This window comes from Erpetoichthys calabaricus, chromosome 7 (assembly GCF_900747795.2).
Source record: "Erpetoichthys calabaricus chromosome 7, fErpCal1.3, whole genome shotgun sequence".
NCBI lineage: Eukaryota > Metazoa > Chordata > Cladistia > Polypteriformes > Polypteridae > Erpetoichthys > Erpetoichthys calabaricus.
The window spans coordinates 169,875,512-169,893,076 of record NC_041400.2 but is presented as its reverse complement, the minus strand read 5'-3'; the positions used below and the strand labels follow the sequence as shown (position 1 = coordinate 169,893,076).

Sequence of the window (17,565 nt, the reverse complement as noted above, 5' to 3'; positions counted from 1 at the left end):
AATATTAGAGGTTAAAGTACATATGTATACATTAGAGCAAGTTTCTGTTTTATATTGTGTTCAGAAAAGAAATGAACATTTTATTTAAATAATTCTTTTCATGGTGATGGAATCACCATGACCTTTTATCAGTATTTCATAAAAACAGAAACTTTTACCATTGTTAGTACTTGCCTTTGCTCCCACATCTTTTGCTCCAGCTCTTAATTCTTGACTCTCAGCATCTTTAACAATAACTCATACATAAAACCTCTCCAGGTACTTAGGAGATTCATGACGATGGTCTAATTTGTTTATTTGTTAACATGAAAATAATCTGGCTAAAACAAATTTTGCATTGTTTATGCTGAATCTTTAGGTCTTGCAGAGGTTTTAACGAAAACGGTTGACTATCTATTATGCATACCTTTTATTTTGTTTGTTTAGTTAAATAAAAAAATTGTTCTATATAGTAATAGACAATCATAATAGAATTTATTTATTAATATCTCTTAGGTAATATATACTGCATTAAGGTGTATTATATTCTGGAGTTAGAATTACTTACTGTATGTAATTTACATTTTATAGTGTCTTCTTGCCTTGGAAAGGCTTGATTTATGGCTTTCTGGAGGAAATGATTTGTGCGTCTGGAACAGGAATTTTGAGCTTCTTTGTAAGATGGAACCTTTCACTGATGCAGGTAATTAGGTTTATTAGCATGAAGAAAAAGTATCTCATGTTGTGGACTAGAAAAGCCACTTACCCTTTGGACACCAAGATACAGTATTATAGATAACATACATTGATTTTAATACCAGTGAACAAAAGCAATACACTGTGAGAGAGTTATATGATGTAAATAAATACATAGTTCTTCTGTGAACAGTCAGTGGCAAATTTTTAATAATATACTTTGTCATTTTTTCATTGAATTTATTTTCCTCAACCAAACTACATATGAATGTAGGAATGTTTTAAAATTAATTTTTAAAATATAGTAATTATTATCTTCAAACAAACATACTAGCTAATTAGAAAGAATCGAAAAGATGTAACTTTTTATTTCATGTTTGCTAAAGTGGCTAAGGGATGCAAACAGATGAAGAGCCTAGAATATAAAGCAAATTGAGATTACAGATAACTTAATCAACATTTGTGAACCCATTGACCATGTATTTCTTTCTAGTTAAACCTTCGCTTTTATTTAATCAAACACAAATCTATTAAGTTTAAATGTACCACTTTAATGTTGTCTCTTAAAAGTAGTAAACTTTTTCCGAGGCCTGGTTAAGAACATAATAGCAGTACTTATTTACTATATTGTCGTGGATGTGCAATTTGAGCCACCTCAGTTTGCAGATTTGCACTGTGGTAACTGCTGGTTGAGAACCCATGATGCCTAGATTACAGCAGTCCTTAGAAGTAGTCTTTTATCAGCCTAAGATAATAGAAGACTTCCGGCCTTGGCAGGGCAGATACTGCTTTTGAACTCTGTGATGTCAGCTAACCTCTCTCTCTCACTCAGTCCCCACCGTCCTGTGTAGTGCCACTGTAACATATTTACTCTTTTAAACTCCGTAATAAAGATAATCGTCTAGTGGGTCATATTCAGTAACATCTTCCAGAATACAATCTAGAGAGTCTAGACTGATACTTTTAATCCTATTTCAATGCACTTAAGCACAGAACCAACTTCGTTCCCACCTGCTGCAGCAGTCAGCACCAGAAAAGATGATTTTAAGTGAAATTCAAGTGCTGAGTAAATTCAATAAAACCTTTGCCAGAAACATATCATTTGGTTCAGTACCATGGAAAGTAAAATATTTTAGATTGTTACTATTGTATTTGTTGTCATGTCCGCTTATTTTATCCTATGACAATAGTGTGTGATTAGTAAGAACACAGACCTAAGCTATCTAATTTATGGCTATCATACATTAAACATTTAAACAGATGTTGCATGAAGTAAATGGCAATGTTTTTTCCTGTCTCCTGTTCAACTACAGTGGAAAATATCAGTATATCTGATTTTTCTTTTCTGTTTGAATGTCTCAAACAGTCATGCTTTTTAACAGTGTTTTAACATTGGCAATGTTTCTTTAACTGCCCACCATCACGTAGCTTCATACTAATCCAGGTAGAGCTTCCTGCATAAAAGATTAACTTTCATTGGTCGCTATATTGGCTCACACCACCTAATTAAAAAGCAGGCTACAACTTAAAATCAATGACTTGGTTTCATGCACCCCTTGGAAAACTGCAACCATTTTTAAAGATTACAGTTATTTTAGTCTTTCATTTTTTTCCTTGACCAACTGCAACAGTAAACCTTCATTCTGTGCTGCCAAAAGTTATGTTGACTCTCCCATGGGGAATGCAGACTTCAGCCTAATCCCACATGCACATAAAGCCACAGATTGCTGACAGAAATGTATTGAAGACCAAATACATTTTTTACATGCTTTTGCTAGTGAAAAGTCAAGCAAAATGACACCTTTTATTGGCTAACTAAAAACATTACAATATGCAAGCTTTTGGGGCAACTCAGGCCCTTTCTTCAGGCAAGATATAAAGCAAGAAGCTGAACACAAGTAAAAAATTAAGTGCTGTACTTTATTGGACAATTAGCAGGCAAGCTAATCCACATTCTGGCATAGTGAGCCAGCCAGGATCAGAGAGTGATAAAAAAGCTACATAAGAGGATGGATTTATTGATAGTAAGGTACATAACCATTATCTTATCTTTGTTTGTTCACATGTCACTTTAACCTCTGCCTCTTTCAGTCTTCTTATAAGTTCTTTTCTCCAGCCTGTTCCTGACTTTTATAGCCGTACCTTGTGTTTGCATTTTCAAACTACTTTATCTTTCATACATGTACATATGTAATGGGCTTAGGTTTGTTGACAGTTTCTTCTATTATTGTTCCCCATTTCTTAGGAATTACAACCTTTATAGAGCTACCAAAGAACTGCATTGTTGCTGCTGTGGATAAAGAACTTAGTAAGTTGATTGCTTTAAGCATGTATTATTTAACTTAACTTCTTACCTGCCTTTCTTGTTTTGAGAGGCAAAAATTAAAATACTAATATGGGTAACTTTACATTTCAGTAATTCCTTTCTCTAGGGTACACATAGAGCCGAAGGTGATAAAACATTGTGATTGAATATGATACATTTTTATTTCACAATTACAAAAACAATTTAAATGAGCTCCAGTATGTCATTATTCACCACTGTTTGAGTGACTGATGCAACATCCTTGTCATATATTGTCCAAGGTTCAGTTTAGGGCATTTTCCTGTTTGATACTTATTTTTACCCTTAGGTCATGTAATTTTACCTTTAGGTCATGTAAGTCTCAATCACATATCCTTACACTTTTACACCTATGTCTTGTGTAAAACCTAACAATGACAGTTACTTATATTTTTTAAATTATTTATATGACTTTAAGGTTTAGATGGCAAGTAACATTCTTGGATTCATCTGCATTACTGTATATGCATAGTGCACTTTGGTTTAGATGATGAAAGGTTGTTTAAGATTATGTTTCTGGTGTTGATATCTTTGCACCAAACAAAATGTGCCCGTCAATAGATTAGTAATTAATTAAACTGCTGCCACTGATTTGGTTCAATGTGTTTCCATGTGTAGGTGTTGTTGTTTTAGGTGCATCTTCCAGCCTTGATGCATTTAAAGAAAGAACTCGCACAAATGCACAGGGTACATAAATAGTTCCTCAGTTTTAGCTAGCTCATAGTACTAAGAGTTTATTGATCATCAGATAATAAAGAGATTGTGGGTTATTATTTTAAGATGTTTTACAAAATATGTAACTTCATATTCACACTGTACTTTTATGTACACTGTATAGTGAAAGTATTTTTATTGTGAAGGGATGAACAGCAGACCAGAACACCACATGTCCTTAGTTATGCTTGCATGTCAAGCAGTATACACTAATAATACTTCAGTAAAAAATCTAAGTCCTGTTGTATACACTGGCGTTAACATTAGATAAATTCTATAGAGAAGTTCTTGCAGATGCTTTTTAAAGTCAATGACTATGTTTTAATTAACTTTATACAAACTGTTTTGATTAGTTAGCCTTCATGGATGAACACTTCCCTTATTTGATGTTTGACTTTTTAAAAGTTATTTATAGACTGACTCTGTCAACATGTGATGAACAGAAGTGGGATATTCAGGAGATCAGAAGACTGAGGGACCATCAAGACAACATTCGGGCTTTGATCAATGTAAATGGTAAAACCTTATATTTTATTTGTATAATTTTGTACTATTGGCTCTAATATTAACTCTTTGGTGTCTGCAGCTGTTCATGTACATCTAATTGCTCACACATTTAAAATGGAAAAAATACCCAAGACTATGTCGAGACTGCTTGATATGTTTGAATAAATTCTCACTCAACATTTTTGCTGTCTAAGAAGAAACAAAAGAATTTGGGGAATACATAATTTCTGGCAAGTTACAACATCTGAGATACATTTTGTTCCATTTATTTTGTTTTTCTAGTTGGAACACAGGCAAATGAAGTGATTAGCTTGTTTGTCACACAGTGTCAGTAGCAGGATTTGAATTCACAACCTCAGGGTATGAAATTCTAGGTCCAAAGATTAACCACCACACCACTATTGTTACACAATGTCCTTAGTTAGTAATAGCCTGATTGTTGAATGTATTGCTAGTTTCTACTATTTTGTTTTCTAGTAGACAAGTTGTTTATATATTTATTGTTTTATTATTCCTATAAAAGTCTTTTATGAAAGACTTTCATCTTGCTGTTTAACCATATATTTTACCTGTCTTTCCAGACTGGGCTTTTGCAAGTGGTTCACACATTGGTGAAGTAATCATCTGGGATTCTTTGAGCTGGATGATTATTGCAAATACACGCGTTTTTGCTGAAACAGCAAATGCAAATGAACAGCCAGAAATAAAAATAACACCATTCAAACAACAGGAAATGTCTATACAGCATTTAGCATCCGATGGGGAAGTAAGAAATTATTTTATTATGTACAATGAAAAACTGAAATTAATTGGATGTTTCTACTAATTAATTATAATTTGGTTTTGTCTACCTCTTCACCTGGCTCCACATTTTTAAAGTGTATCAAAAATACCTTTAGCTTACAGAGTTCCACAGCTTTGTGAACTGCTGACAAATACAGTAAACGATTAATAGTTAAATTTAAGCTGTGTGAGTAAAGTTATAAATATACTATGTTTGACTGAAGATAACCCATGTATTTTAATTTATAGGAAAATAATTCTTTAGGTAATGAACACATGGCTTGCATTCATTTTATGTGGAGGTGGTGCAATGATTTTTTTTGTTCTATGAAACTGTCATTTGCTCTTCAAGAGAAAACAGCAAGATTCTAAAGTTTACACAAGTAACAAAATATGCAGTTAAATAGGTGATGGATATACAGTAAGATAAGTTGAGCAAGATGTCAATTAGCAGGTCTTTAGTGTTGAAAAGTTCCGGTTAAATTCCTGTATATTAGATAAAAATGACTTCCCTAGTTTTCACTTCTCTCACTAATTTGTACATTTTTTTGTGCTGCAATAAATATTTTTCATTTATGTCAGTTCTTATATAATAAATGTGTTTTCTTCCAGTATGTTGTGGCTGCTGTTGGAAATGGCATATACCTCTATAACCTTTTGACAAGAAATGTGACTGCATATAAGAAGAATGCCCATGATTCAAATGTCCTACAGATTTTAAAATTTTCAGAAAAGTATGCTATTTGATATTTTCTTAATAAGCAAAATAAAAAACATGAACACTTTCAGCACTGAGTGTGTTGTGTGCATCTTAAAACCTGATATAAATGGAACATGCCTTGATTTAATAGTCTGTAGGCATTTAACAGTATTTAAGGAAAACTTCTTTCAACTATCATTTTTTGATGTAACTGCTAGGCTATAACCTTCACTACAATACTAGCAGTTTCTTTTATTATAATCATTCACAAATGCAAGGACAGAATTTTGTTGAAGATATTACTCTCCTTAACCCATTCATGCACCATTTCAATCTACATTAAATATTCAACTATGACCTGTTTGCACCAATAAATACTTGTTTATATTTTATTTAGAGTGTTTTTATGTGAAGTGTTTAAAAATTAGGAAAAGGAAATGCCTATACCTTCAGAATTCACCAACATTTTGTATTACACCACAATTATTAAAAGGTAGCTTTTTTTTTTTACAGTGGAAAAAGTCATGTTTAGTAAACTTTACAAGGAAAGCTTGCATCTCTTTCCAGATAAAATACTCTCCATCAGCCATGTTTCATGCTGGAAACACTTCATGGTACCTTGATTTACTTTAAAAAATGTAGTTTAACTACTTGGATCAAACTGTTGGTTTTCATTGTACCATAGTACCATTATCAGATTACGTTTATTAAAAAGGTAGTTTATGATGACTTTAGTAGCTTGTAATATTTCTTGCAATTGTGTGTTATGTCTCTGTTTCTTTTTTAATTATCTTAGAAATGATTATATAATAAATGATTAAATAAGTTTGAGGTGTTTTACACTTAAAATATTACATTTAAAAAAATACTACTACATTAAATGGTTTAGGCCATCATTGTTAGTGGGCTTCTCATCTTAATTGTAAAAAAAAAACTTTAAAGGAGAAAAATTAACTTCAATTTTATATTCTTATGTATTATTATACTAGTGTTGTAATAAGTTTGGTTTGTTTTGATTTCATAGGCACCTAATTTCCTGTTCTGAAGATGGAAGTGTTCGTATGTGGGAGCTTCAAGACCTTCCTCTAGCTGCAGAGCCAGCATCCTCAGGTTAGATGTAAATTTTTATATTCAGAAACAAATTCACAAAGAAATATGGTAATAGTAAATTAGGTAAGCTTGTTTAAGAAAGCAGATGATTCAACCCTAGAATTTTATTCATCCTTTACATTGATGTGTAAACTTATATTGCTGTCATTACAAAAGCTTACAGCGCTGCTGCCTCGCAGTAAGGAGACCTGGGTTCGGTTCCCGGGTCCTCCCTGCATGGAGTTTGCATGTTCTCCGCGTGTCTGCGTGGGCTTCCTCCGGGTGCTCCGGTTTCCTCCTACAGTCCAAAGATATGTTGGTTAGGTGCATTGGCGATCCTAAATTGTCCCTAGTGTGTGCTTGGTGTGTGTGTGTGCCCTGCGGTGGGCTGGCGCCCTGTCCGGGGTTTGTTTCTGCCTTGCACCCTGTGCTGGCTGGGTTTGGCTCCAGCAGATCCCCGTGACCCTGTGTTCGGATATAGCGGGTTGGATGATGACTGACTGGCAAAAGCTTACAGTATATTTGGAAAGTAGTACTATTAGTTGTAGTTGTGGTAATAATATTTTCACTTGTATAGAGTTAACTGAAATTCTTAGTTACATGTCCGAATAACATATCAGCACTCTCCGACATCATAATAAATCATAATGTAATAAAACGCACAACTTAATTTTTTTTAACCGAATGTGCAAATTATTGTATGTGTTATGTAACATGGAAAAATAAAACATTTGCAAACCTGTTTGATCCAGTTCGTATGTGCTGGCCTATTTCAGTGCATTATAGCCCTCTGCCAGCATTAGTGATGCTAGCCGCCCACATTAAACTCAATGTTAACATCAAAGCAGGAGTTCAAGCCTAAAAGGGGACTAAGCCTATACCACAAACTAAAAGCAAGCTCAGACTCAGTTACAGTAAATTCTTGCACTTATTTTCAAAAATAATGTTGAATAATTCAAAATTAAGTCACAAAGAAATAATATATCACATGAGGTGTAGGGGTGAATGAACATATTTTTCATGATCACATTTACTTGAACTGACTGAGAAGTGCAGAAGCAAAGAGAATTAGCACACATCCTTTCAGTCTTCAGTGTAGTTTTATGAACATTTGTGTTTTTTTATTGTTTTTTTTTAAATTGCAAGCAGTAAATAGCCACATTCACTAAATGAAAGATAATTTCACAATTGTAAATGGCATACCACTGAAAATTCCATCCATCCATCCTTCCATCCATTTTCCAACCCGCTGAATCCGAACACAGGGTCACGGGGTTCTGCTGGAGCCAATCCCAACCAACACAGGGCACAAGGCAGGAACCAATCCCAGGCAGGGTACCAACCCACCGCAACAAACACACCCACACACCAAGCACACACTAGGGCCAATTTAGAATCGCCAATCCAACTAACCTGCATGTCTTTGGACTGTGGGAGGAAACCCACGCAGACACGGGGAGAACATGCAATCTCCACACAGGGTGGACCCGGGAAGTGAACCCAGGTCCCCAGGTCTCCCAACTGCGAGGCAGCAGCGCTACCCACTGTGCCACCGTGCCGCCCCTGAAAATTCCAACACCATTGAAATTGTAACGCTTGACTGAAATTTTCAATAAAACCTATTGTACTGAGAAAAAATACCTAAAAAGCATCATTGAACAGCACTGTCAGAACCATTACAAAGTATGATTACTTCAAGTCTGATTTTCGTCTTTAGTCATTGTAAACATTGAACCTACATCAGCAGAGAAAAGTAACAAGACAATTATGGTGAAGTATACAGTGGTGTGAAAAACTATTTGCCCCCTTCCTGATTTCTTATTCTTTTGCATGTTTGTCACACAAAATGTTTCTGATCATCAAACACATTTAACCATTAGTCAAATATAACACAAGTAAACACAAAATGCAGTTTGTAAATGGTGGTTTTTATTATTTAGGGAGAAAAAAAAATCCAAACCTACATGGCCCTGTGTGAAAAAGTAATTGCCCCCTGAACCTAATAACTGGTTGGGCCACCCTTAGCAGCAATAACTGCAATCAAGCGTTTGCGATAACTTGCAATGAGTCTTTTACAGCGCTCTGGAGGAATTTTGGCCCACTCATCTTTGCAAAATTGTTGTAATTCAGCTTTATTTGAGGGTTTTCTAGCATGAACCGCCTTTTTAAGGTCATGCCATAGCATCTCAATTGGATTCAGGTCAGGACTTTGACTAGGCCACTCCAAAGTCTTCATTTTGTTTTTCTTCAGCCATTCAGAGGTGGATTTGCTGGTGTGTTTTGGGTCATTGTCCTGTTGCAGTACCCAAGATCGCTTCAGCTTGAGTTGACGAACAGATGGCCGGACATTCTCCTTCAGGATTTTTTGGTAGACAGTAGAATTCATGGTTCCATCTATCACAGCAAGCCTTCCAGGTCCTGAAGCAGCAAAACAACCCCAGACCATCACACTACCACCACCATATTTTACTGTTGGTATGATGTTCTTTTTCTGAAATGCTGTGTTCCTTTTACGCCAGATGTAACGGGACATTTGCCTTCCAAAAAGTTCAACTTTTGACTCATCAGTCCACAAGGTATTTTCCCAAAAGTCTTGGCAATCATTGAGATGTTTCTTAGCAAAATTGAGACGAGCCCTAATGTTCTTTTTGCTTAACAGTGGTTTGCGTCTTGGACATCTGCCATGCAGGCCGTTTTTGCCCAGTCTCTTTCTTATGGTGGAGTCGTGAACACTGACCTTAATTGAGGCAAGTGAGGCCTGCAGTTCTTTAGACGTTGTCCTGGGGTCTTTTGTGACCTCTCGGATGAGTCGTCTCTGCGCTCTTGGGGGAATTTTGGTCGGCCAGCCACTCCTGGGAAGGTTCACCACTGTTCCATGTTTTTGCCATTTGTGGATAATGGCTCTCACTGTGGTTCGCTGGAGTCCCAAAGCTTTAGAAATGGCTTTATAACCTTTACCAGACTGATAGATCTCAATTACTTCTGTTCTCATTTGTTCCTGAATTTCTTTGGATCTTGGCATGATGTCTAGCTTTTGAGGTGCTTTTGGTCTACTTCTCTGTGTCAGGCAGCTCCTATTTAAGTGATTTCTTGATTGAAACAGGTGTGGCAGTAATCAGGCCTGGGGGTGGCTGCGGAAATTGAACTCAGGTGTGATACACCACAGTAAGGTTATTTTTTAACAAGGGGGCAATTACTTTTTCACACAGGGCCATGTAGGTTTGGATTTTTTTTCTCCCTAAATAATAAACACCATCATTTAAAAACTGCATTTTGTGTTTACCTGTGTTATATTTGGCTAATGGTTAAATGTGTTTGATGATCAGAAACATTTTGTGTGACAAACATGCAAAAGAATAAGAAATCAGGAAGGGGGCAAATAGTTTTTCACACCACTGTAGTTATAAAGCATAGTAGCTTATATGGTAGCTAAACAATTTGGTGCTTAATATTTGAGCTTACTGTTGTGTTTTTAATGTGAAGAAAGGGTTTGTACTGCATGCATGAGTGTGTGATGGAGTTTATAGGGAAGAAATAATATCAAATCATGACTTTACTTTGAAACCCTTTGTTCTAGGCGTTTTAAATAACACATTAAATTGGCTTAAGAAAACAAAATCAGGTCTTTGTTAGAACTATTGCAAAAAGTATGTCAATTAATTATGTGCACATAATAATCATGAGCTTCTTTTCAAATAGCTTGCCATAATTTATATAAAAAAATAATGTGTATATGGGACTGAGACAACAATATAAAGGTGATTCTTAAATATGCGCAGTAAATAAATTATCTCTAAATACCTTTCCAAGAATCCTTCCTAAATGACGCCCATTTCTTTTCATTTATGGCACAGTGTTCTGGGTTTAATTCCCACATGTGGCCACTGTCTCTGTGAAGATTACTACTTCTGTCTGGGTCTGCTTAGGTTTTCCTCTCACATCCCAGAGACTTTGTATATGTTAAGTTAAATGCTAATTCTGAATTAGCCATATGTTAGTAGGAATCTGTATAAGTGTGTGTGGGTAGGCCCTGGGATGGATTGGCTCCTTCTCCAGTCCAGGGTTGATTTTTGCCTTGCACTCCATGTTGGTGTATTAACATCAGGTCCCTTGTGACCCTCAATTGGATTAACAGGGTTTGCAAGTGACTTTTTAGATTTATAGGCTTATGCTTGCATCCAGGTACACACATTAATTTCAGTTACATACTTTTAACAGACTTATTTCCACATATGAAACACAGCTGTAGTCAAATATTGCTATCATCAGGCAAAATGTATATTTACATTATTTTGAAGGAAATGAGGTGGATGCACAAAACTAAAATATACAGTATGTCTAAATAAACTTAGAAAAGCTAATACTGGATTCTCTGATACAGTATATTGTACATTATATAATGATGAGGATATTGTGTACCCCTTTTGTTTTTCTAATGTGATTAAATTTTAAAAAAAAAATGTCAACATACTGTTAAATTTTAGGTCTCCTTCATAAATAACAAAAAGATCAGAGTCTTCATTCCTTTTTGGAAGGAATATCACTCATAAAACTAAGTCTTATAATATGGCCTGCTGAGGAGCTGGGGGGAATATTTATATCTATATTATTTGAAAATCTTGCTAAGGTAACATTGCTATCAGTAGAGGGCAGATTTGCCAGGCAGTGATTCTTGTTTTTGTTAAACAGTTAATATTGCAGCAATCACATGCTTTTAATTATATAAGTCTTTAAGCTCATGTTATGGTAGTAAAGGCTGTTATAGCTGCTGTGTTGTGTTCTTGTAAATGTCACTTGTGATCGTCTATTTGCCTCTTTATAAATTCAAACAGTAAATTTAACTTTGTGTGCACTTCAATAAACTGATTTTACCAGTTGACTGTAATTCTATACTTAGCCAACAATTCCTTTCCAGAAAAAAATGTAGTAATGAATATTTCAGAAATGCAGAACACCCTAAATAGATCATTAATTTTTTTGATTGGGGAATGGTCCATGCATCTTTACTATAAAAGTTGCTATATTTTGTGTGATCTGTTTTAAAAAAATAATAAATTAACAATACAGTGGTGTAGCTGGGACCTTTGTCACCTCACATAACTTGGATCTCTGTTTGGTTTGGCGCCGCTGTTCATATTTTCCTTACACAAGTCTTCAGAGTAAGGCAAGGAATCTGCTGCATGTATTATTTACAGCAGATCTGCAGTGTATGTCTTATGATGGATTGATTACTGTGTTCCTTCCATAGTTGTGGGTGTTCATCTGTGCTTAGTTGCTCCTTCCCCCCACCTCTGTTTACATTCATGCTAAAGAGCCATCCATTAACTGTCACATTTAAAAGTAACATTTTACTTTAGATACCACTGTTTAGACTACTGAACAACTTGATTAAACTTTACTGCAGCACCAAGAATACAGCAGTGGTGACATTTTGGGTCAAAGTACTGTGCTAAGCATCACCTCTCTGGAATCTTTGTATCAATGATTGAGAACGCTATAGATACCTTTGACTTATAAAGCTAAGATTTTTTGCATTCATTCGTTATCTTTCACAACTTCAAAAAATGTTTGTTCGGTCAGTAACATAAGACCTTGATGTACTGTATATTGTAGATGATAAATGCATGCCACAGGACAATGGAAGTCATGTCAGTAGTGCATTACAGCAAGCAGTCATAGGCACCCTTATTTTAAAAGATGTACCTGCATAATGCATGATGTTCAATTTGTGAAGTTTGTTCTTATATTTGCAAGGTAATCCAACTAGGTTTAAAAGCAATTTATTGCCACATGTCATTCTCATCAATTTTGGTATCTTGCTGGTATATGTAAAGGATGAAGAATGAGGAATTGTGAATACAGAAAAACATTCAGCTACTAAAGTTTTAGTATCCCCTCACCTCTACATCCCCCTAAAATGTCAGCGATTAAATACTAAACAAAACAAGTGGTCACTGCTGGTGAGTGAAGCAGAGGAAATTGCACACCAGCTTGATAATAATTTAGGCAAAGGTGTCACTCTGAGGACTTGAGTTGTGTGACAGAGACATTACAAGACATCAAGAACTGTGTTTAAAGTTAAATCATCTGCCTTCTTTGTGGATACATTACAAAGTTTTAATGGGCATGGGGATACATACTCTGTCATTAGATTGGATGGAAAGTACCCAGCACTTTGCACATGATTTATATCTCTGCATATTGGAAGTGTTCATTGGTGCTAATTTTATTTAGTTATTGCCAGAGTTGGGATAGTTACTCAAAGAAAGCAGTACATTACAAATTACCAATTACTTATCCCAAATAGTAATGGGAATACTTACTCATTACTTTGAAGAAAAATTAATTACATCTTTGATTACGTTTATGTTACTCTCTAAAACAATGCAAATATTTACCATTTGGATAAGTACAAGGATAACATCCACATGTCCTTTCAGTATTTTAATAAGGAGGAAATAAATAATAACAGTGACCTTGAATTATGCATGACATACTATATAATAACTCTGTGCCACTGCAAACATATGAACCAGCCAGTAGATTCCTTTAGTTCACAAACATAATTTTTAGTAAAGCAATAACTCTAAAAACATTTGAAAACCATGAATCAGTAAATGCTAAATTATTGCTTGTGTTGTAACCAGCAGACAAGAGGACTTCTTGATGACAAGTGACCTGTACAGTCCCCAAAACTCAATCCAATAGAGCTGGGGTACTCGATTATTTTACTTTTGGTTTTAAAATTACTTTACTTTTTACTTAAACCAGTTTCTTAATTAGGACCCATATAATTTACTAATAAATCAATATTTTTAGGGCTTAGTTTTAGTTAACTTGCTTGTTAAAATTCAAAACCCATAATCACCTCTTTTAGTTTTAAATAGCTGCATTAAAGTTTTAATTGCTGTCTGGGCCTTCCCAAAACTGTTTTCATAAGGTTGTAAGTCCGTCAGTCAGTCATTGTCCAACCCGCTATATCCTAACACAGGGCCACGGTAAGGCAGGAATAAACCCCGGGCAGGGCGCCAGGTCACCACAGGGCACACACACCAAGCACATACTAGGAACAATTTAGGATCGCCAATGCACCTAACATGCATGTCTTTGGAGTGTGGGAGGAAACCGGAGCACCCGGAGGAAACCCACTCAAACACGGGGAGAACATGCAAACTCCACACAGGGAGGACCCGGGTAGCGAACCCATGTCTCCTTACTGCGAAGCAGCAGCACTACCACAGCCTAGCCCAAACCCTGAAAAACAGCCCCATGCCATTATCCCTCCTCCACCAAATTTCACTGTTGGCACAATGTGGTCAGGCAGGTAACGTTCTCCCGGCATCAGCCAAACACAGACTCACCCATCTGACTGCCAAACAGAGAAGCGTGATTAGTCACTCTGTAGAACACGTTTCCATGACTCCATCCAGTCCAATGGCATTGGACTTTGTGATGTGAGGCTTGCATGCAGCTGTTCGTCCATGGAAAACCATTCCATGAAGGTCCACACGGTTTTTGTGCTTACATTAACGCCAGTGGAATTTGGAAACTCTTCAGCTATGGAATTAGCAGTCTTTTGGCAATTTTTATGCACTATGCACCTTAGCAGTTATTGACCCGGCTCTGTGACTTTACGTGATCTTCAGCTTTATGGCTTGGTTGATGTTCTTCCCAAACACTTCCACTTTCCAATAATACCACTTACAGTTGACCGTGGAATATCTAACAGGGATCAAATTTCACAAGCCGTCTTATTGAAAAGGTGGCATCCTTTCACAGTACCATGCTTGAAGTCACTAAGCTCTTCAGAATGACCCATTTTGTTCCACAAATATTTGTAAATGGAGACTGCATGGTTAGGTGCTTGATTTTGATTGATTTTGTATACCTGTGGCAATGGGTCAGATTGAAACACCTGAATTCAGTAATTAAGAGGTGTGTCCCAGTACTTTTGTCCATATAGGGTACCTTTGATGCAAGAAAATGCCGTGCCTTTGCTATAAAACAGTCCATTTTTGCTTAGTATCAGATGTTCTTATAAAAGGGCCAAAAATAATTTGCTTGTATAATATCAATATCAGAGAGATCTTTTTGTTAAAATTAACTTTATGTTCAGAAATGTTTTATATTCTGTTCCATCTGCATAGTATGTGTAACAGACCATTTTATAACAAATGATTTTAGAAAAGTTTGATATATATTTATTAACAGTTTATAGAATCTTTTCTCATAAACTTCAGAACTGCATGCATTACGTACTTCTTAATCACTTGCATATAACATTAAATAAAATAAAAATGCTCAAAGTAATAGACATTTTTATTCGTTCCTAGCCAACTTTAGGTTGCAATAGACTAATAAATTGCCTTTTCATGTTCAAAGTTCACCTTTAGTAGTTTTGATCAGCATTCAGGTAAGTCAGATGTGCCAAAATAGAATGTGTGGCACTGTAAATGTCTTTGTAGCTATAGTATTATGGTACTTTTATGAAGCGGAGTTTGGCAGCAGTGTTTTGTTTCTTGATTTCTTTCTTTTGTTCTCCAATAACTGAGAAATGAGTTATGATCCTTGTCCTGATCAGTTTGAAGCTATAAATCCTTCTTTGAATATTGGTAAAGTCTTTATACTTTCAGCTGTTTTACAATATAAGATTTAGTTTTATTCTTTGAAAAGAAAATGCTTTTTGAGGCAGTTAAGAAAATAGAAGAATAATTTTTATTATATTGGATTCAAACCTTGGAATTTGAAGTAAGAAATTATTTATTCTTAATGCCTAATAGCATTAAAATGAAATTGTTTAAATGTACATTATAAAAGATTTTTATTGTCTTTGTATTCCTGTACAAATTAAATGCTAAAAAATATTTTAACCCTTACATTTTATTTTGTTCAATTAAAATAAATGTTAGAATAGTTTGCTGTAGAGAACAGAAGTAAGTATAATTACCTACTTATGACATTGGCTGCATTATTTGTCCAGAACACCATATCATATCAAAAAAATCATATAATTTTGAAGCTAACAGATGCGATTCAGACATGTTGTCTTTGTAATTTTTGAACTGATAAAATTTTATTTTGAGCATTTGCTGTTTTTTGTGTCTGTGATGAAGCATTGCAGGGATTGTTTTCATCTCCCATGCAAGCTTCTCATTTGTAATTTGTGAACATATGTGCTTAAACCATAAGCAGTAAACACAAGCTGTGTGTTCTTCAGTAATGTACATAACTTTACTTTCAACTAAATCGTGCTAGGATGCTATGAATCATTTTAATATTGTTTCAATTAGCTACACTGACTGTAGACATGACATGTACTTGCTGTCCTAAGTAAAAAGGAGAATATGAAACATTTTGTGTGGGGCACACAGTCTGAAAAATTGAGTCTCTTACTTAATGGCCTTCTGGTAATGACAATCCATACATGCACAAACAAACACACACTTCAAAGTATGCAACAGGATCACAAAACACTTAAACATTAGAGATAAAAGGACTTAACCTGACTGTTAATGCTGTTTTAAATTCTTAAAACAAACAGCTGTCAAGTAACAGGATGACAGCAGTTCAAAATCAGAGCAAGAGAGAGTCTTTGATATGACCCGAACACAGGATCATGGAAAAGTTTTGTCTTTATTAGTGTGTTCTTGGTCCGGTAGTCTCTGTCCAAGCGTCTTTGTTAGCTTGAAAGATTCAACACGTAGATGAACTGGATTCCCAAACAGCACTCAGATTTCAAGCTATTGTAATAGACAAACACCTAGCATGGTTTGTTAGCTGCTCATTTATCATATTCAAATATTGTTTTCAAGAATTTTCCCAGTAAGAGATGTAGTACACTTACTGCCACTTCTCCCTGCTTATTTCTTTAATCAGAACATTATAGCATTAAAAATAATCTTTTTAGTCTGACCTTCAATTCAGTCTTATTTTGTAGATTGTCTCAGTATATTTCAGTTTTTTAAGGGGTCCTGTCTCATAGGTTAAAAATGATTCTCATGTTGTGTCTGTATTCCCATGCTTTCCTAAGTACAAGCTGAAATTCATTTAAGTAGATCAATATAAATGCAGGCTAAATCTGTGTGTGTTTTCAACAAAGACCCATATCTGTATATAACCATTTAAATCATAACTCACAGTGATGTTCTGATTATTAATTTTATGTTCTGCATACTAAAACATTTTACATGCCTGTGTGGCTGCTTAATATGCTATTTCTAACTGTAACGTAATTTAAAGTGTGGAAAGTATATTCAGGGAAATTAGCATGTTTCAGGTTTTTTTAACTGAGAGGATGAGCCTTCTTTTACTAAACTCTGAAAGTTAGTGGTGTTAATGTTTTAAAGCTTCTTTAAAGACTTCATCCACTTTTGTGGCTCCTATTCCAAACAAAAAAATATGACTGAAAAATGTGGTGAGACAACTTCACGTTGTCATTTAAATTCAAACAATGCCTACCGTGTGATATTTCAAAACGTGCATTGTTATTCTTAATATTAAATGTTTTGAATATTTATATAGGTATTCACTTACATTTTCTTGTAATACACAGTAAAACTTTTAATATGGTATGACTTACCTAATAATTAACTTCATTTCCCTGTTGAGATTGTGTTGTCTCACAACACCATTTTGTTTTGGACCCTGTCATTTTGTAGGCCATTTATGCATGGCTGATAAGCAGGTTGCTATGCTAGGATGATCAGAAGTGCATGACATGTGTCACCAACATTGCCACAGTATGAAGAACAGG

The 17,565-nt window shown here is 35.1% G+C and overlaps 1 protein-coding gene across 1 annotated transcript in view; it reads left to right on the top strand.

The window, feature by feature from the left end:
- Positions 1 to 17,565, top strand: part of wdr41 (WD repeat domain 41) — an 80,569-nt gene that overhangs the window by 43,929 nt on the left and 19,075 nt on the right. The window contains exons 7-12 of the mRNA XM_028805704.2: positions 571 to 682; positions 2,921 to 2,983; positions 4,139 to 4,249; positions 4,822 to 5,006; positions 5,636 to 5,757; positions 6,748 to 6,833. Coding sequence (XP_028661537.1) covers positions 571 to 682; positions 2,921 to 2,983; positions 4,139 to 4,249; positions 4,822 to 5,006; positions 5,636 to 5,757; positions 6,748 to 6,833 — 679 coding nt within the window. The remainder of the gene's footprint in view (positions 1 to 570; positions 683 to 2,920; positions 2,984 to 4,138; positions 4,250 to 4,821; positions 5,007 to 5,635; positions 5,758 to 6,747; positions 6,834 to 17,565) is intronic.